The 21,435-nt window shown below is 37.5% G+C and overlaps 1 protein-coding gene across 1 annotated transcript in view; it reads left to right on the forward strand.

Annotated features, from left to right (window-relative positions):
• Window positions 1–21,435, forward strand: part of SPAST (spastin) — a gene marked incomplete in the record, with an annotated part of 171,477 nt that overhangs the window by 44,773 nt on the left and 105,269 nt on the right. The window contains 2 exon segments of the mRNA XM_053710921.1: window positions 3,598–3,681; window positions 17,688–17,783. Coding sequence (XP_053566896.1) covers window positions 3,598–3,681; window positions 17,688–17,783 — 180 coding nt within the window.

Below are 21,435 nucleotides of genomic sequence, written 5' to 3' on the forward strand. Positions count from 1 at the left end.
AGAATTTATGCTTACCTGATAAATTACTTTCTCCAACGGTGTGTCCGGTCCACGGCCCGCCCTGGTTTTTTAATCAGGTCTGATGAATTATTTTCTCTAACTACAGTCACCACGGTATCATATGATTTCTCCTATGCATATTCCTCCTGTACGTCGGTCGAATGACTGGGGTAGGCGGAGCCTAGGAGGGATCATGTGACCAGCTTTGCTGGGCTCTTTGCCATTTCCTGTTGGGGAAGAGAATATCCCACAAGTAAGGATGACGCCATGGACCGGACACACCGTTGGAGAAAGTAATTTATCAGGTAAGCATAAATTCTGTTTTTTTATTTTGCTCCCTTTCCTGTAATTTAGCTCTGAAAATTGGGGATTTTCTAATTCTCAGTATTTGAAATGCACCCTGCTACATTCCTTCCCCTAACTGGCTTTAAAGTGAATGTAATTTTTGATGCTAAAGTACCGGGTTTTTAAAAATTCAATTAAAAACGGCACTTTAATTCATCAAAATTTACATTTTTTCTTGTGTTTTAAAAAAATACTTACCTTTTAAACTTGACAGCCGATCCAGCTTCCTCCACCCATCTCAAAGCCTCTTCCTGGGTCTAAAATGAGGAATCCGGCTTCCTCCAATCACGGCGTTGAATCAGACACTGATTCCCCCGAGTGGGGGGGGGGGGGAAGCCGTGATTGGAGGATGACCTATCCATCATTTCTGAAATCCGAAATGGCTTGCGACGACCGGAGGAAGCTGGAGCTGCTGTCAAGATTAAAAGGTATTTTTTTCACAACGAGTGAAATGTAAATTTTTATGAATTAAAGTGCCCCTGATTTTAATCAAATTTTTAAAAGTCGCGCACTTTAGCATCAAAATTTACATTCACTTTAACTGATAGCATCTGCAAAACATTGTACATTATACAAACATAACTATGGCTAGTGTTGTCTACACCAAAATCCCAGATTGGCTTCTCCAATAATATGCAAAAAGAAGGATGTTAGTTTTAAAAATATTTAGACTTTGCTATGTAAGGTGTTTATTGTCTTTATTTTAACTGACATAACCGGGAGTTGAGAGAGACTGTAACTCTATAGATGGATATTACTGTACTGGCTATCCTAACTCTTAAGAAATCATTTTTGTTTTGGCATTTCAAATTTTTATTTATTTTCATTATCAAAAGGACTTTCTAGCTTTAATAAAAGCTCAAATTCAGTGCTTAGAGTGTTATATTTCACAAACAACTGGTTGAATCTGTTTCACCTTTGCACCACACATAGTACTTTGCATACACACGTTTGCTAGTCACAAGCCCATCAGTAAAATGCTGATAAACGGTCACTTTCTGGTATGGTGGAGCAGAGAGGTATTACAGCTGCTTGCACAGCTTTTCAAGATTTAGGGCCCCATGTATTAACTGGCATACGGACAGCTTCTCAACTTGAGAAGCTGTCCGCACACCTTCGCTGCATACGAGCAGCTGATCTGTTCGTCCGCAGCATTACACAATCTGATGAGTGTGTAATGCCTGTCCCTTCACTCGTGCGACTGTCATTCATCCAGAGCGAGCGAGCTAGCTCTCTGTGATTTCTATTTGCCTCCTCAAAGGTGACGAAGAGTGTAAGAAGCAGCATTCCAATGACCGCTGCTTCTTACATTGCAGGAAGCAGGCTCGCATGGGCGAACCTGCCCCACAAGCTCCTTGGGAGCAACTTATACTGCTTCGTACATGGAGCTTGGGCTGCATCTAACTATTTTCATAATTGATTAATCGGCAGATTTTTTATTTTTTTTTTGATCGACTAATCGGATAAAAAAAAATTAATTTTATTCCTTTATTTAAAGTAAAATAGATTCCACATACTGAGTGTTACAAATATAAAACTTCAAACTTTACAAATTGGACAAACAGTTGTGTTAATGTAAGCAGCAGAGCACTTTTTTATAATTTAAGCAAAACGCAACCACAAACTTTTTGAAAAGAGGTAGACTATCACTGGTTATAACATTCTGTTAGGAACTTTGCATTGAAATACAAAAATTTCAACATACCGACATGCTCCTGGCTGAGACTGGCTCTCTTTTTTGCAAGCTACTTTGCCTGCGGCAGAAAAGAGGCGCTCATATGTGTTGAGGTGCCTGAGATGCATAAGAAGGGTTTTGCCAAAGTGGGATATTTAGCTCCACCAATGCAAAGTGATATTTTTTTTTCTTGGTAAGGGTCCTCTCAATAAAGTAAACCTGGACTTCATTCTAACATAAAAATATCTTAAACTCCTATATGCCATGGTAAATAACCAGCTATAAGGTTAGGGAAAAAAATATCTAGTCTGCTCTTAAAATAACAAATCTATACTTATAGAGGTTAAATCTAGTACAAAATACAATTTATTAAAAATAAAAAAATAACAAGCCCATCACTATATCATTCAAAGCATAGTCCCAAATCACCTGATTTAATATAAACAATCCAAATGATGACACCTATTATTTCTGGGTTTCACATAAGAAACTTTATAGTGTCCTGAAAAAGTGAAAAGTAAATGTCTGTAGTCGTAATTTAGGCTAAGGACATAAACATAAAATACAATACCATGTGCAGGAGTTCATCAGAGTGACGCATCTGGTGCTGTGTGCAAACCAACTAATCGATTGAGATTTGTTGACAACCATTTTCATAATCCATTATTATCAATTATTTCGATTAGTTGTTGCAGCTCTACATGGAGCCCTATATGTTGCAGTTGTATTTCTCAAGCCTAGAAATAAGACCCTGCATTTTCAGAAAATGTATGAGAACTTTTAACCCTCTCCATTTTTTTAATTAAATGCAGACATTCTGGAAAAATCTTCTTCTTTCTCTGCCTTTCTTCATTATATTTCTAGGCAGGTGTCCTAAAATCTATTAGGTGTTTTCTAACTGCTTGACAAAAGTGCATATACCATAAAACTATGGAACCCCAAGGGAGAACATACTGTGATATAAGATTCATTGCAGAAAATGCAGCATGTCTGCAGAAAGAGAGGGACACCTTCACTTCACAGCATTGCTATACATCAGGCTGTTCTCTTTAAACAGCATAATGCTTTGGCTGCATTGTGTTACTATTCTTTAACACAAAGCTCTGTTTGAAAAGCTCAGTCAAATACTGAGCATAACTGCAATGTAGCAGCACATTTATTGATGACTCACTATTAAGGTGTTTTGTTTTTTTTCATGCCGGCCCCCTAGCCTTCCCAAGTCTGCAAAGCTGTGACTCCTGAATGTATGATGGTGGGAGCAAAATACTTTTTACTTTATAATTATGTGACGTTAGACCAAAAGTAATGGAGACATTTTAAAAATGTGGCATTGTTTTCCTTTGCAATGCAATTTCCAGCTGCTGCAATATAATATTAAACTTTAAAAATTGCTTTATTCTCCAGTTAATCAACACATTGGAATTGGGCTGGTGCTTTTGTGTAAATTTTAAAATTGACCTGTAGAAAATATTTCACTGAAATGTTAAAAATATACTCTGTTTATTTGGTAAGTCCATAACATGCCACTCAGTATAATCTGGAGAAATTTATTTTTAATTTTTCTTTTTTTCTTTTAGGAGAACAGTTTGAAAGAGCACGACGATTGCAAACAAAAATGTCAACAAACTTGATAATGGCAAAGGATCGCTTGCAACTCCTAGGTATCATGTTTTTGCTTTTCTTCATTTTAAATGTAGATTTATTTTTGGAAATAATATGAAGCAAAATGGATGTAGCTTTTCATAAGCTATTAAAGTAGATTAAGCTGGTACCAAAAGTTTCCTAAAGCATTAAAGGGACGTTTAACAATAAATACATGCTAGATATGACATATTCAAAGTAAAGATTAACCTTAGAATAATTTGTAGATGTATTTTTAAAATTATATTAGTTGATTAAATATTGAAAGTAATGGGTGCAGCCATGTTTTCTATTAACTGTGCCAATAAAGCGCTGTGAAATCCTAGTAGTATGTTTTTATATTACAATCTCAAACTGTTTAATATTCCTCTTAGGATAATCAGTATTATCTGTATAATTATCAAGATTTTAATGAGATTCTATGTCATGAAAATGGTTAATCAAATGTGCAACAAGTTTTTGACGTAGAGGGTTAACCAACCATTTTCACTTTAATCAGATTGCCACTTCATTTAGTTCAGTGGGTGCGTTTAGGTTTATTATATGGAAAATCGAGGCTACTAGATTAAAATCCTAAAACACAATTTGTCAAAAAACAATCTAAAAACACAATGTTGTTGGTAATAGCCTCTTTGGTAATGTGGTTCAGCTATTCAACAAAAGGAAAAGATATAAGAAAAATATATATTTTTTTTTAGTTATGAACAAAAATAGTAACAGTGTAATAATAATAATAATAATAATAATACACCCAATTACTCAAAGCCAACCGTTTTAAAAGGTGAAAATAACAGAACTTTATACTATACAAGCATAGTTCATTATCCCAATTGAAATTGAAAGGAAAAACAGTCACTTATGCTTTAGCAACGTCCCATGTAATAGAGAATATTTTTTTTTTGTTCAACATTAAAGGGATAGGAAAGTCAAAATTAAACTAATATGCACATATCCTACACTATTGGGAGCTAGATGCTGATTGGTGCCTGCACACATTTGTGTCTTCTGATTGGCTAACTAGATGTGTTTAGCTAGCTGCCAGTAGTGCAATGCTGTTCCTTCCGCAATTGATAACTAGAGAATGAAACACATTTGATAATAGAAGTAAATTGGAAAGTTATTGGAAATTGTATGTTCTATCCAAATCATGAATGGACATTTTTAGGGTTTTCTGTTCCTTTTTTAAATACATTTTTGGCTCAGGTCAGGTTTCTTGCCAGGCCCCTTCCAGAGAGGGGACAAGTAATGTACGCCACCCCTTTTTATGGCAGGCCATAAACCAGCTCTCAAGCCTGGAGGCTACTTTGTCTACTTGGGTAAATTAGGTAACAATACACTCTCACATGGTGGAACCGTGGGGATTGTTTTAATACCAAACATTGCATGCCTGTCATATAAAATGTCTTCAGGATGTAATTTATATTAAGACACTCTTGTTTGGATATAATGCAATGTTACCTTTTAAGGCCTGTGTCTAGACTGAAGCCACTGTATTTTGTCACTCTGTGTTGACAACTTGACCCATGAAGATCACTCTGAGAATAGAGAATTGTATCTGGTTAACCACATGTAGATAAAAAAATAAAATAAAAAATAACTTGTCCCAAAAGTTTGATTTTATAGAATCAAAGGAAATCTCTTTTTTTAACAAAAAACATGAAAATATCTTTAACCCTCAACATCCCAGATACTATTTACCTTAGGATGTTATCATTACATTCTACATAAGTAATTCTTGCTTAATTTTATAATTTGTTTTTGTAATGAAAGAAATATTATAGTCCATATTTTTTATTAACCAATTAAATAATACTAAAACATTTTTAAAGAATCATTAATAAATGAGGAATATTGGCTGTTTTACTGTTTGACTCATTTCATAAACACTTCCATAGCGGTGTAAATCCTTTTTTTTTTTTTTTTTTTTTTTAAGTTGCCACTTTATGTGAATTTTTGTTTTATTTCAGGTAGAACCTATTGTCGCAAATCAAATTTACATGATAATTAATTTCAGGTCATTCCTAGTATCCCTAAAAAGATAGCTGCTTAATTAAAGGGAAGAATTTGTGAGTCAACAGAAAAAGCATGTGCAAGAGTAAACTGAATATACGTATATACATTTGTGATTGACTGATGGCCTTCATATGGTACAGGGGGAGTGGGAATATACATAACTGAAATTTGTCAGAAAAAAATGTACTGCCCATTTGACGTTCAGACTAAGGGCTATTGCATTGTCTTGTTATCAAGCATTTGTTGATTAAGCAAATCTACTATATTTACTGGTCCTTTTTTAAAGCCTAGTTTCTCAACCTGTGCTACGTGTACACTTGGGGCATTGGCAAGGGGTACTTCAGGGATTGGCCTTCATTATTTTTTCCCTAATGTAGCTAATGTAAACATCACATATCAAATAAAGCTGTGTTTCTCATTTCTTTCATGTAATTAGCAAGAGTCCATGAGCTAGTGACGTATGGGATATACATTCCTACCAGGAGGGGCAAAGTTTCCCAAACCTTAAAATGCCTATAAATACACCCCTCACCACACCCACAAATCAGTTTTACAAACTTTGCCTCCTATGGAGGTGGTGAAGTAAGTTTGTGCTAGATTCTACGTTGATATGCGCTCCGCAGCAGGTTGGAGCCCGGTATCCTCTCAGCGTGCAGTGAATGTCAGAGGGATGTGAAGAGAGTATTGCCTATATTGAATGCAATGATCTCCTTCTACGGGGTCTATTTCATAGGTTCTCTGTTATCGGTCGTAGAGATTCATCTCTTACCTCCCTTTTCAGATCGACGATATACTCTTATATATATATATATATATATATACCATTACCTCTGCTGATTTTCGTTTCAGTACTGGTTTGGCTTTCTACAACATGTAGATGAGTGTCCTGGGGTAAGTAAGTAAGCTTATTTTCTGTGACACTCTAAGCTATGGTTAGGCACTTTTTTATAAAGTTCTAAATATATGTATTCAAACATTTATTTGCCTTGACTCAGGATGTTCAACATTCCTTATTTTCAGACAGTCAGTTTCATATTTGGGATAATGCATTTGAATCAATCATTTTTTCTTACCTTAAAAAATTTGACTTTTTCCCTGTGGGCTGTTAGGCTCGCCGGGGGCTGAAAATGCTTCATTTTATTGCGTCATTCTTGGCGCAGACTTTTTTGGCACAAATTTTTTTTTCTGTTTCCGGCGTCATACGTGTCGCCGGAAGTTGCGTCATTTTTTGACGTTTTTTTGCGTCAAAAGTGTCGGCGTTCCGGATGTGGCGTCATTTTTGGCGCCAAAAGCATTTAGGCGCCAAATAATGTGGGCGTCTTATTTGGCACTAAAAAATATGGGCGTCATTTTTGTCTCCACATTATTTAAGTCTCATTATTTATTGCTTCTGGTTGCTAGAAGCTTGTTCACTGGCATTTTTTTCCCATTCCTGAAACTGTCATTTAAGGAATTTGATCAATTTTGCTTTATATGTTGTTTTTTCTATTACATATTGCAAGATGTTCCACGTTGCAACGGAGTCAGAAGATACTTCAGGAAAATCGCTGCCCGGTGCTGGAGCTACCAAGCTAAGTGTATCTGCTATAAACTTTTGGTATCTGTTTCTCCAGCTGTTGTTTGTATTGAATGTCATGACAAACTTGTTAATGCAGATAAAATTTCCTTTAGTACTGTTACATTACCTGTTGCTGTTCCGTCAACATCTAATTCTCAGAGTGTTCCTGATAACATAAGAGATTTTATTTTTAAATCCATTAAGAAGGCTATGTCTGTTATTTCTCCTTCTAGTATACATAAGTCTTTTAAAACTTCTCTTTTTTCAGATGAATTTTTAAATGAACATCATCATTCTGATACTGATAATGGTTCTTCTGGTTCAGAGGTTTCTGTCTCAGAGGTTGATGCTGTTAAATCTTCGTATTTGTTCAAGATGGAATTTATTCGTTCTTTACTTAAAGAAGTATTAATTGCATTAGAAATAGAGGATTCTGGTCCTCTTGATACTAAATCTAAACGTTTAAGGTTTTTAAATCTCCTGTAGTTATTCCAGAAGTGTTTTCTCTCCCTGATGCTATTTCTGAAGTAATTTCCAGGGAATGGAATAATTTGGGTAATTCATTTACTCCTTCTAAAACTTTTTAAGCAATTATATCCTGTGCCATCTGACAGATTAGAGTTTTGGGACAAAATCCCTAAGGTTAATGGGGCTGTCTCTACTCCTGCTATATTTTTAGCGGATGTTGCTGCAGCTTCAACTTTTTGGTTAGAAGCTTTAGCGCAACAAGTAACAGATCATAATTCTTATAGCATTATTATTCTATAACATGCTAATAATTTTATTTGTGATACCATCTTTGATATCATTAGAGTTGATGTCAGGTATATGTCTCTAGCTATTTTAGCTAGAAGAGCTTTATGGCTTAAAACTTGGAATGCTGATATGTCTTCTAAGTCAACTTTGCTATCCCTTTCTTTCCAGGGTAATAAATTATTCGGTTCTCAGTTGGATTCTATTATCTCAACTGTTACTGGAGGGAAGGGAACTTTTTTACCAAAGGATAAAAAATCTAAAGGTAAATTTAGGTCTAATAATCGTTATCGTTCCTTTCCTCACAACAAGGAACAAAAGCCTGATCCTTCATCCTCAGGAGCGGTATCAGTTTGGAAACCATTTCCATTTTGGAATATATCCAAGCCTTATAGAAACCCAAAGCCAGCTCCTAAGTACCCATGAAGGTGCGGCCCTCATTCCAGCTCAGCTGGTATGGGGCAGATTACGTTTTCTTCAAAGAAATTTGGATCAATTCCGTTCACAATCTCTGGTTTCAGAACATTGTTTCAGAAAGGTACAGAATTGGCTTCAAGTTAAGGCCTCCTGCAAAGAGATTTTTTTCTTTCCCGTGTCCCAGTAAACCCAGCAAAGGCTCAGCATTTCTGAAATGTGTTTCAGATCTAGAGTTGGCTGGAGTAATTATGCCAGTTCCAGTTCTGGAACAGGGGCTGGGGTTTTATTCTATCTCTTCATTGTACCAAAGAAGGTCAATTCCTTCAGACCAGTTCCGGATCTATCAATATTGAATCGTTATGTAAGGATACCAACATTCAAGATGGTAACTGTAGGACTATCCTGCCTTTTGTTTAGCAAGGGCATTATATGTCTACAATAGATTTACAGGATGCATATCTGCATATTCCGATTCATCCAGATCACTTTTAGTTTCTGAGATTCTCTTTTTAGACAAGCATTACCAGTTTTGTGGCTCTACCGTTTGGCCTAGCATCAGCTCCAAGAATTTTTTCAAAGGTTCTCGGTGCCCTTCTGTCTGTAATCAGAGAACAGGGTATTGGTATTTCCTTATTTTGGACGATATCTTGGTACTTGCTCAGTCTTCACATTTCGCAGAATCTCATACGAATCGACTTGTGTTGTTTCTTCAAGATCATGGTTGGAGGATCAATTTACCAAAAAGTTAATTGATTCCTCAGACAAGGGTAACCTTTTTAGGTTTCCAGATAGATTCAGTGTCTATGACTCTGTCTTTGTCAGACAAGAGAAGTCTAACATTGATATCAGCTTGTCAAAACCTTCAGTCACAATCATTCCCTTTGGTAGCCTTATGCATGGAAATTTTAGGTCTTATGACTGCTGCATCGGACGCGATCTCCTTTGCTCGTTTTCACATGCGACCTCTTCAGCTCTGTATGCTGAACAAATGGTGCAGGGATTACACAAAGATATCTCAATTAATATCTTTAAACCGATTATACGACACTCTCTGACGTGGTGGACAGATCACCATCGTTTAGTTCAGGGGGCTTCTTTGTTCTTCCGACCTGGACTATAATCTCAACAGATGCAAGTCTTTCAGGTTGGGGAGCTGTGTGGGGGTCTCTGACGGCACAAGGGGTTTGGGAATCTCAGGAGGTGAGATTACCGATCAATATTTTGGAACTCCGTGCAATTTTCAGAGCTCTTCAGTCTTGGCCTCTTCTGAAGAGAGAGTTGTTCATTTGTTTTCAGATAGACAATGTCACAACTGTGGCATACATCAATCATCAAGGAGGGACTCACAGTCCTCTGGCTATGAAAGAAGTATCTCGAATTTTGGTTTGGGCGGAATCCAGCTCCTGTCTAATCTCTGCGGTTCATATCCCAGGTATAGACAATTGGGAAGCGGATTATCTCAGTCGCCAAACGTTGCATCCGGGCGAATGGTCTCTTCACCCAGAGCTATTTCTTCAGATTGTTCAAATGTGGGAACTCCCAGAAATAGATCTGATGGCTTCTCATCTAAACAAGAAACTTCCCAGGTATCTGTCCAGATCCCGGGATCCTCAGGCGGAGGCAGTGGATGCATTATCACTTCCTTGGAAGTATCATCCTGCCTATATCTTTCCGCCTCTAGTTCTTCTTCCAAGAGTATTCTCCAAGATTCTGAAGGAATGCTCGTTTGTTCTGCTGGTAGCTCCAGCATGGCCTCACAGGTTTTGGTATGCGGATCTTGTCCGGATGGCCTCTTGCCAGCTGTGGACTCTTCCGTTAAGACCAGACCTTCTGTCGCAAGGTCCTTTCTTCCATCAGGATCTCAAATCCTTAAATTTTAAGGTATGGAGTTTGAACGCTTGATTCTTGGTCAAAGAGGTTTCTCTGACTCTGTGATTAATACTATGTGACAGGCTCGTAAATCTGTATCTAGAGAGATATATTATAGAGTCTGGAAGACTTATATTTCTTGGTGTCTTTCTCATCATTTTTCTTGGCATTCTTTTAGAATACCGAGAATTTTACAGTTTCTTCAGGATGGTTTAGATAAAGGTTTGTCCGCAAGTTCCTTGAAAGGACAAATCTCTGCTCTTTCTGTTCTTTTTCACAGAAAGATTGCTAATCTTCCTGATATTCATTGTTTTGTACAAGCTTTGGTTCGTATAAAACCTGTCATTAAGTCAATTTCTCCTCCTTGGAGTTTGAATTTGGTTCTGGGGGCTCTTCAAGCTCCTCCTTTTGAACCCATGCATTCTTTGGTCATTATATTACTTTCTTGGAAAGTTTTGTTTCTTTTGGCCATCTCTTCTGCCAGAAGAGTCTCTGAATTATCTGCTCTTTCTTGTGAGTCTCCTTTTCTGATTTTTCATCAGGATAAGGCGGTGCTGCGAACTTCTTTTGAATTTTTTACCTAAGGTTGTGAATTCTAACAACATTAGTAGAGAAATTGTGATTCCTTCATTATGTCCTAATCCTATGAATTCTAAGGAGAAATCATTGCATTCTTTGGATGCTGTTAGAGCTTTGTAATATTATGTTGAAGCTACTAAGTCTTTCTGAAAGACTTCTAGTCTATTTGTCATCTTTTCCGGTTCTAGAAAAGGCCAGAAAGCTTCTGCCATTTCTTTGGCATCTTGGTTGAAATCTTTATTTTATCATGCCTATGTCGAGTCGGGTAAAACTCCGCCTCGAAGGATTACAGCTCATTCTACTAGGTCAGTTTCTACTTCCTGGGCGTTTAGGAATGAAGCTTCGGTTGATCAGATTTGCAAAGCAGCAACTTGGTCCTCTTTGCATACTTTTACTAAATTCTACCATTTTGATGTGTTTTCTTCTTCTGAAGCAGTTTTTGGTAGAAAAGTACTTCAGGCAGCGGTTTCAGTTTGAATCTTCTGCTTATGTTTTCATTAAACTTTATTTTGGGTGTGGATTATTTTCAGCAGGAATTGGCTGTCTTTATTTTATCCCTCCCTCTCTAGTGACTCTTGCGTGGAAAGATCCACATCTTGGGTAGTCATTATCCCATACGTCACTAGCTCATGGACTCTTGCTAATTACATGAAAGAAAACATAATTTATGTAAGAACTTACCTGATAAATTCATTTCTTTCATATTAGCAAGAGTCCATGAGGCCCACCCTTTTTTTGTGGTGGTTATGATTTTTTTGTATAAAGCACAATTATTCCAATTCCTTATTTTTTATGCTTTCGCACTTTTTTCTTATCACCCCACTTCTTGGCTATTCGTTAAACTGATTTGTGGGTGTGGTGAGGGGTGTATTTATAGGCATTTTAAGGTTTGGGAAACTTTGCCCCTCCTGGTAGGAATGTATATCCCATACGTCACTAGCTCATGGACTCTTGCTAATATGAAAGAAATGAATTTATCAGGTAAGTTCTTACATAAATTATGTTTTCTACCCTTGAGCACTCCTTCCAGGGAAGAGTGTGAGTATTTTGCTGCCTAGGTTGGACCACTGCTCAGTCACTGTTTCACCTCAAATTGGTAAAACCTTATGTTCTGGCTTGTTAGTGACATAGGAGGGCTGGATTTGAGCTTCACTTATATGAACAGTAAAATTGTGTCACCAAGACAAGTGGCGGATAAATGTGCCACTATGAAATGGGTAAAGTGCATCATACTGAAGTGTGCCGCAGTAAAATGAGACAGATAAACTGTATGAAATGGTTATTAAAAATAGTAAGATGGTACCATAAATATGTTTCTCGTCATGCACAAGAGTTTATTTTCTTCTTTTTTTAATCTAAGAAGCACATTAATTAGATATAATTATTTTCAATGGACTATATTTCCATTTTTGGTCATGTAAAAGATCAATAATATATCTGCTACAGTTGGGGTACAAAAAAAATGAAATGTATGCCTACAGGGGTACTTGCTACAAATAGGTTGAGAACCACTGCTTTAAAGGACCATTAGTGCATGAAATAAAGGCAATGCAATAGCATTTACTCTGAATGTTAAATAAGCAGTATATTTTTTTATTTATTTTTTCTGACATATTTCAAAATGTCGTTCAATTTTTCGACCCTGGCATCATCTGACAGCCATGAGCCAATCAGACTTATATGTATACACTGATCTTTTGCATATGCTCAGAAGGAATTGATGCCTCAAATTGTGCATATAAAAAGACCATGCACAAGTTGATAATGGAAGTAAATTGGACAGTCTCTTAAAACTACATGCTTTCTCTGAATAATGAAAGTTTAATTTTGGCTTTAGTGTTCCTTTATAACACAAAATTATATACTTCTATAAAAAAACACATTTCCAATCAAGGAACCTGATAGTCAAAACGTCAAATGTGCATGACTGCATTTTAGTTTTTCAAATAAAAAAAAAAATGTTATACTTTGCTCTAGACCTCCTTGAGAAAGATGGATTCTATCTTCTGAGAGCTGATAAACACAATCTTGCATGGTAGATATGGAGGGGGGAAGGGTTATCACTCTGGGTCCAAAACTTGAACAAAGCCAGGGGTTCTATGAAACCTTTCTTGGCTACTAAAAAAGATTGGACAAAAAGATTGGACATTTCTAGATTTGAAATCTTTAAGCAAATTCCTGAAGTTGGCCCCCCTTTTAAAATGGAGGCCAATCACACTATTCATCCTTTAGTGCAGGATAGTCGGTTTATGTCTTCACTGGAACTAAAAAAATGCATATTTGCATATCACAAATGTCAAAGACCATGTGAAGTTCTTTATGATTTGCCTTCTAAACAGGCATTACCAGTGTGTGGCACTACCGTTTAGCTTAGCCACCACCACCCTTGGTGTTAACCAAGGGGCTAGAGATCTTGTTGAAGTTGGCTTGGGCTCAGGGCATTCAAGTAGCACCTTATCTAGACCGTGTGTTTGTGAAGGCACCTTTCAGCAGACAGTTGAACACAGATTCCTTGCAACTGATGCTCCACTGACGTGAATGGGCCATTTGAGTCTCTTTTTTATTTCTTTTATAGAATCCTCTGACAGAGTATCAAGCTGCATAAAGTGTGCGCTTTATTTATAGCTTACCCCTATTCATACTGTAGCTTAATGCATGGAAGTAGTGGGTCTAATGGTTGCTGCATCAGATGCAGTTATTCTGCATTTCATTTGAGACCTCTGCAATGGCCTTTTCTGTGTTAGTTGTAGAATGCAGATCACAAGGATCTGTATCAAAGGATCCTTTTGCATCACAAGGCAAGGCAGTCCCTTTCTTGGTGGCAGAATCAAGGGGCCTTGTTTTGCCTGCCAGACTGGACATTGATCACTACAAACTCCAGTCTATTTGGCTGGTGGTCTATTGAGAAAGCAGGGAATTTGGCCATCTCAGCAGGCACTGTAACCTTTATACATTTTGGAACTCTGTGTGATTTTAAAGTTATCTTAGAGTTCTCCCAGGAAGGAGCTGTTCAACTTATTTCAATTAAACCATGTCACAGCCATAACCAGAATCAAGCAGGAACGGGCTTTGGTGATTGTAATATCTCCATTTTGACCTCAATCACAATACATTGTATGTGGAGCCCATTCAGATTTCCTAGTGCCCTCCATGGCATTTGAAAGCTTGATTCTTGGTAGAAAACCCATAACTAGACCTGTTTTACAAGGTGTAGGCCAACTAAGCATGGTGTGCAGATAAGGACTACCATTGGAAATCCTGTAGGATTCCTAGTCCGATGTGGAGAAGGTTTGTCCACTAACTTTTTTTAAGGGTCAGATTTCTATCCTGTCTGTTCTTTATCACAGGCAGATTGTAAAACTTTCCAATATTCAGACCTTTTTTGTTTATGCGCTGACATGACTCATACCTGTTATTTCTCAAACTACTCATACTTGGCTTCTTAATTGGTTCTGTTGCTGTTTCAAGCTCATTTGTTTGTTTGATTCCATGCATGGATAACCATTTATCGTGGAATGTTATTTTTCTGCTTGCCATTTCCTCGGCTATGTGGGTGTCTGAGCTTTCTGCTCTGTTCTTCTTCCATCAGGATAAATCTGTTTTTAGAACCAGCTATTTTCCTCCTAAGGTGGTATACATGGATACTATTAATAAGGAAATTGTACTGTTCTTAGGAATCTGACAGAAGGAAGAAAACGGAGTGGCTATCAAATTTTCGTAGAAGCAACAAAGTCTTAGGCACAACAACTTGCAGTACTAAACTGCCAGATTGCTAGCACACCTGCCTACTTAGTTATACCTCTATTTCATAGGCTTCACTGTTTGGGTATTGGGTCTCACATGTGATGTTCTTATGGACTCTCACCATCTTATAAAAAAAATAGTTTATTAGATAAGCATACATTTTAGTTTTCTTTCATGATGGTGAGAGTACAGAAGCCCTGTCCTTGTTATACGTACAGTTAGTAACAAACCTTGCTTTTCTCCTTTCCTATATTTCTGTCTCTTCTTTATTTTGCCAATATTTATAGCAGGGGATTTCTGGCAGTATTGGTGGAGCTGAGCTCTGGTATGTGGGGGTGTTTTTGCCCCTTTCTTATGGACTCTTACAGGTGGTGTGGTCTTTTTTTTTTTTTTTTTTTTTTTTTTTTTTTTTTTTCTGAAGCAAAAAAGTGGCTGCTTAGTCTTATGAAGGGGCTATTATGGCCTAGGCCAACAAGGGAGGGGCAGCACATATGCCTTATCCTCTCTTTAAAAGCCAGCACACAGTACAGTGAGTGTTAAAGTGCAGGATTTTACAGAGAAGACGAGGCACATGCGCGGATTAAGGTCACTCTTCACAGGCAGTGCTCCTTTAAACTGTTGCTTCATTTAGAGCCGCCCGCATTTTTGCAGTGGAAGCTTTCTATGTGAGAAACTTATTTCCCTCCCTTTTCTCCCCTCTTTCTTTTCCCTCCCTTTTCTCAGGGAGAAAATGGTATGAGATGCATGCAATTCAACCCACCTGTATGTTTTTCTAGCCCATTTTCTTTTTGTTGTTGAATTGTTATGGGGGAAAAAAATTTTTTTACACATTGAGCCAAAAATATATTGAGGGGAAAAAAGGCCTAGGGCATCACAAAACCTAAATACGCCACTGGTCTTATACAATTAATTAATGTTATCAATGGCTCTTCCAGATCTGCAACATTCCAAAAATTAGTTTGCATATCGCATAATATTTTCAACCAAAATGAAAATGCTAATTTTATATTTATCTATCTTATGACTATTTTTGTGTTTATGGAGGTAATAATTAAGAGCTTATAGGGTATTAACGGCAGAAGCATTTTGTGATTGATATCACTGTAAAAACAATGACTGTACCAGCTGGCGTTTTCTGTCGAAAACAAGTGCAATAATTGTGCTAGTTAGATGCAAGAACACAATTTATTATAATTTGGCCAAAATATTTTTCCAAATGCTCTGACTAATCAGAACTAAATGTTTTTCATAAGGAGAAAAAAAAATCCAGCAAGATTTATCTATAACATTTTGGTAGTTCTATATGGAATCTGAAGATTCATGCATTCAAGTTGTACAATAATTAAATGCTAACATCGGGATTGCTAGAATCTGTGTGCATGGCAATTTTTTCCTTTTTAAGTTTGCATGATTTATGTTTTGGAACTCATACATATATTTTTGATTACCTATTAACATTTATTTCAACCATAGTAAATCTAAATTGTGTCGGCTTTTAACTAAAACACAGCAAACTTATTTTGGCTTCTTATTTTACATTTCATTTCTAAAAACATTTGTTAAACAATACAAAAATAAAATAGTCCTAAGTCTTCTGCTACTATTATTTCAAATAACAAAGTATTGCAGTGATACCTTTTTTTTATTGGACTAACATTATATTTCAAAGACAAGCTTTCAAGAGTTTTCCTCCCTTCCTCAGGTGTGAAGTATTGCTTCGACCTGAGGAAGGGAGGAAAACTCTTGAAAGCTTGTCTTTGAAATATAATGTTAGTCCAATAAAAAAGGTATCACTGCATACTGCAATACTTTATTTGAGCATTATATAGATATATATAAATTTCCCCCCCTTGTCATCTGTACTTTTTGTTTCATTCCTTCCTAAAATAAATTTCATTTTCATTGTCTGTAATTAAAACCTTTTATACACACTGTGTAGACTTCTAGTTTAGGATATGTATTTTTATTAGGATTTACAATTAATTACCTGAATAAAATCAGCAAGATTTGTTTAATAAGCCAGTTGTGATATTTATTTGTGATTTTTAAATGTGACATTAACATATATACATGTGGATACACCTATGATCTACTGCAATTCATTTTTTCATATACTTTCACATGTTCTTTCAAAGAAGGCATTTAAATGGGAAAATAACCAAGAAGCAATTGTTGCAATGGTCTAGATACATTTTGAATTTACTTTGAATAGCTTAAAACGCCGCCTCCACAAAAATGTCCAGTAAAATTTGAAAATTAAATAGTTATAAATTGTTTTTGCTGAACAAATACAGGTTGTAGAACATTTTGTTCTAGAAATATCTGCTTTGGCCATCTGTAGCTTGTATAATATTTGAAATGACTCTAGCATATCCTAGGGCACTGGTTTTCAAACCTGTCCTCAGACCTCCCTAACAGGCCAAATTTTGAGGATATCTTAAAGGGACACTGAACCCAAATTTTATCTTTCGTGATTCAGATAGAGCATGTAATTTTTAAGCAGCTTTCTAATTTACTCCTATTATCACTTTTTCTTCCTTCTCTTGCTATCTTTATTTGAAAAAGAAGGCATCTAAGCTTCTTTTTTTGGTTCAGACTCTGGACAGCACTTTATTGGTGGATGAATTTATCCACCAATCAGCAAGGACAACCCAGGTTGCTCACCAAAAATGGTTCGGCATCTAAACTTACATTCTTGCATTTCAAATAAAGATACCAAGAGAATGAAGAAAATTTGATAATAGGAGTGAATTAGAAAGTTGCTTAAAATGTCATGCTCTGTCTGAATCACAGAAGAATAAAATTTGGGTTCAGTGTCCCTTTAACTGGAACAGAGGTGAAATAATCAGCTGATTAGTAAAATTTTTTATTTTACCTGCTCTCATCCAAGGGAATCCTGAAAACCTGGCCTATTGGAGAGGCCTGAGGACAAGTTTGAAAACCAGTGCCCTAGGACAATCAAAACATTGTTATGGTCAGGATCTTCTCCAATGATTTTTTTTGTTGTGATGTCTGTTACTTCATTCATCTTTGTTTGTTTTTTATTTTTTTCATGTTCATTTTCTTTCCTTCCCTTTTCCTCTGTTTGCGTAGCAAAGCTGCAAGCAGATATGCAAAGTCAAAACCCGCAAATGGAGGTCTGTAATGACAGTACTAACCTACCTTGCCGCAATGGACATCTAAAGCCAGGTGGGTTTAGCTTTATCAATGCCTTGTTTGTATTAGTAGCTAAACTATTCCGTTCAAAAGGTACATTCTGGTGTCCTGTTTTGTTGGAATGTTGGCCTTACTAGTTCACTGTGATCAATAAAATCCCCCTGCATATTCATTAAAAATGTTACCAACTGTAGATTCAAACTTTCTGCTATTTGCAGCAGCACTAGATGGAAAATCAAGAATCAGGCCATGTCTACTATGAACACCTTTTCGGCTCTGAACATGAGCAAGCAAAGGGCCACAAGTGTATTCATGGTGCTTTCGGCCGTCAGTTTTTTTTTTTTTTTTTTGCGTCTGCAAAGAAAGACCTTAGGGATACGGAAAGGGAAACCTCCACCTCACCCAAAAAATGACACTGGAAAGTTCCTTTAATTTTATTGGGTAATGCAATAATATTGTGCAATATATAACTTATATTGTAACTAAAAACCGGTCCAGCTATGTTTTTGTAGCTGTGTTTTTTTTTTTTTTTTTTTTTATATATATATATTTCTTCTGTTATGTGTGATCAGTCCACGGGTCATCATTACTTCTGGGATATAACTCCTCCCCAACAGGAAATGCAAGAGGATTCACCCAGCAGAGCTGCATATAGCTCCTCCCCTCTACGTCACTCCCAGTCATTCTCTTGCACCCAACGACTAGATAGGATGTGTGAGAGGACTATGGTGATTATACTTAGTTTTTATAACTTCAATCAAAAGTTTGTTATTTTACAATAGCACCGGAGCGTGTTATTGCCTCTCTGGCAGAGTTTGAAGAAGAATCTACCAGAGTTTTTTACTATGATTTTAACCGGAGTAGTTAAGATCATATTGCTGTTTCTCGGCCATCTGAGGGAGGTAAAAGCTTCAGATCAGGGGACAGCGGGCAGATGAATCTGCATTGAGGTATGTAGCAGTTTTTATTTTCTGAATGGAATTGATGAGAAAATCCTGCCATACCGTTATAATGACATGTATGTATACTCTACACTTCAGTATTCTGGGGATGGTATTTCACCGGAATTACTCTGTTAAAAGTACACTAAACCTTTTAATAGGTATTTATCATGTTAAACGTTTTTGCTGGAATGTAGAATCGTTTGCATTTTCTGAGGTACTGAGTGAATAAATATTTGGGCATTATTTTTCCACTTGGCAGTTGCTTGTTTTAATTGTGACAGTTTCGTTTCTCTCTCACTGCTGTGTGTGAGGGGGAGGGGCCGTTTTTGGCGCTCTTTGCTACGCATCAAAAATTTCCAGTCAGTTACTCTTGTATTTCCTGCATGATCCGGTTCATCTCTAACAGAACTCAGGGGTCTTCAAACTTCTTTGGAGGGAGGTAGATTCTCTCAGCAGAGCTGTGAGACTTATATATTGTCTGTGATTAAAAACGTTGCTCTGTAATTTTTATTTTCAAATTTAATTATTGTTACTTTACTAATGGGAACAAACCTTTGCTAAAAGTTGTGTTGTTTTTAAGGATTGATGCTATAACTGTCTTTCAGTTCATTATTTCAACTGTCATTTAATCGTTTAGTGCTTCTTTGAGGCACAGTACGTTTTTGTTAAATAAGATTGTAACCAAGTTGCAAGTTTATTGCTAGTGTGTTAAACATGTCTGATTCAGAGGAAGATACCTGTGTCATTTGTTCCAATGCCAAGGTGGAGCCCAATAGAAATTTATGTACTAACTGTATTGATGCTACTTTAAATAAAAGCCAATCTGTACAATTTGAACAAATTTCACCAAACAGCGAGGGGAGAGTTATGCCGACTAACTCGCCTCACGTGTCAGTACCTGCATCTCCCGCCCGGGAGGTGCGTGATATTATGGCGCCTAGTACATCTGGGCGGCCATTACAGATAACATTACAAGATATGGCTACTGTTATGACTGAAGTTTTGGCTAAATTACCAGAACTAAGAGGCAAGCGTGATCACTCTGGGGTGAGAACAGAGTGCGCTGATAATACTAGGGCCATGTCTGATACTGCGTCACAGCTTGCAGAGCATGAGGACGGAGAGCTTCATTCTGTGGGTGACGGTTCTGATCCAAACAGATTGGATTCAGATATTTCAAATTTTAAATTTAAATTGGAAAACCTCCGTGTATTACTAGGGGAGGTTTTAGCGGCTCTTAATGATTGTAACACTGTTGCAATACCAGAGAAATTGTGTAGGTTGGATAAATACTTTGCGGTACCGGCGAGTACTGACGTTTTTCCTATACCTAAGAGACTAACTGAAATTGTTACTAAGGAGTGGGATAGACCCGGTGTGCCGTTCTCACCCCCTCCAATATTTAGAAAGATGTTTCCAATAGACGCCACCACACGGGACTTATGGCAAACGGTCCCTAAGGTGGAGGGAGCAGTTTCTACTTTAGCTAAGCGTACCACTATCCCGGTGGAGGATAGCTGTGCTTTTTCAGATCCAATGGATAAAAAATTAGAGGGTTACCTTAAGAAAATGTTTGTTCAACAAGGTTTTATATTGCAACCCCTTGCATGCATCGCGCCGATTACGGCTGCGGCAGCATTTTGGATTGAGTCTCTGGAAGAGAACCTTAGTTCAACTACGCTGGACGACATTACGGACAGGCTTAGAGTCCTTAAACTAGCTAATTCATTCATTTCGGAGGCCGTAGTACATTTAACCAAACTTACGGCTAAGAACTCAGGATTCGCCATTCAGGCACGTAGGGCGCTGTGGCTAAAATCCTGGTCAGCTGATGTAACTTCTAAGTCCAAATTACTTAATATACCTTTCAAGGGGCAAACTTTATTTGGGCCCGGTTTGAAAGAAATTATCGCTGACATTACAGGAGGTAAGGGCCACGCCCTGCCTCAAGACAAAGCCAAAGCTAAGGCTAGACAGTCTAATTTTCGTCCCTTTCGGAATTTCAAAACAGGAGCAGCATCAACTTCCACTGCACCAAAACAGGAAGGAGCTGTTGCTCGTTACAGACAAGGCTGGAAACCTAACCAGTCCTGGAACAAGGGCAAGCAGGCCAGGAAACCTGCTGCTGCCCCAAAGACAGCATGAACCGAGGGCCCCCGATCCGGGACCGGATCTAGTGGGGGGCAGACTCTCTCTCTTCGCCCAGGCTTGGGCAAGAGATGTTCAGGATCCCTGGGCGCTAGAGATCATATCTCAGGGATACCTTCTAGACTTCAAATTCTCTCCCCCAAGAGGGAGATTTCATCTGTCAAGGTTGTCAACAAACCAGATAAAGAAAGAAGCGTTTCTACGCTGTGTACAAGATCTGTTATTAATGGGAGTGATCCATCCGGTTCCGCGGTCGGAACAAGGACAAGGGTTTTACTCAAACCTGTTTGTGGTTCCCAAAAAAGAGGGAACTTTCAGGCCAATCTTGGATTTAAAGATCCTAAACAAATTCCTAAGAGTTCCATCGTTCAAAATGGAAACTATTCGGACAATCTTACCCATGATCCAAAAGGGTCAGTACATGACCACAGTGGATTTAAAGGATGCTTACCTTCACATACCGATTCACAAAGATCATTACCGGTATCTAAGGTTTGCCTTCTTAGACAGGCATTACCAGTTTGTAGCTCTTCCATTCGGATTGGCTACGGCTCCAAGAATCTTCACAAAGGTTCTGGGTGCCCTTCTGGCGG

The sequence above is a fragment of the Bombina bombina genome, chromosome 4 (assembly GCF_027579735.1).
Source record: "Bombina bombina isolate aBomBom1 chromosome 4, aBomBom1.pri, whole genome shotgun sequence".
Taxonomy (NCBI): domain Eukaryota; kingdom Metazoa; phylum Chordata; class Amphibia; order Anura; family Bombinatoridae; genus Bombina; species Bombina bombina.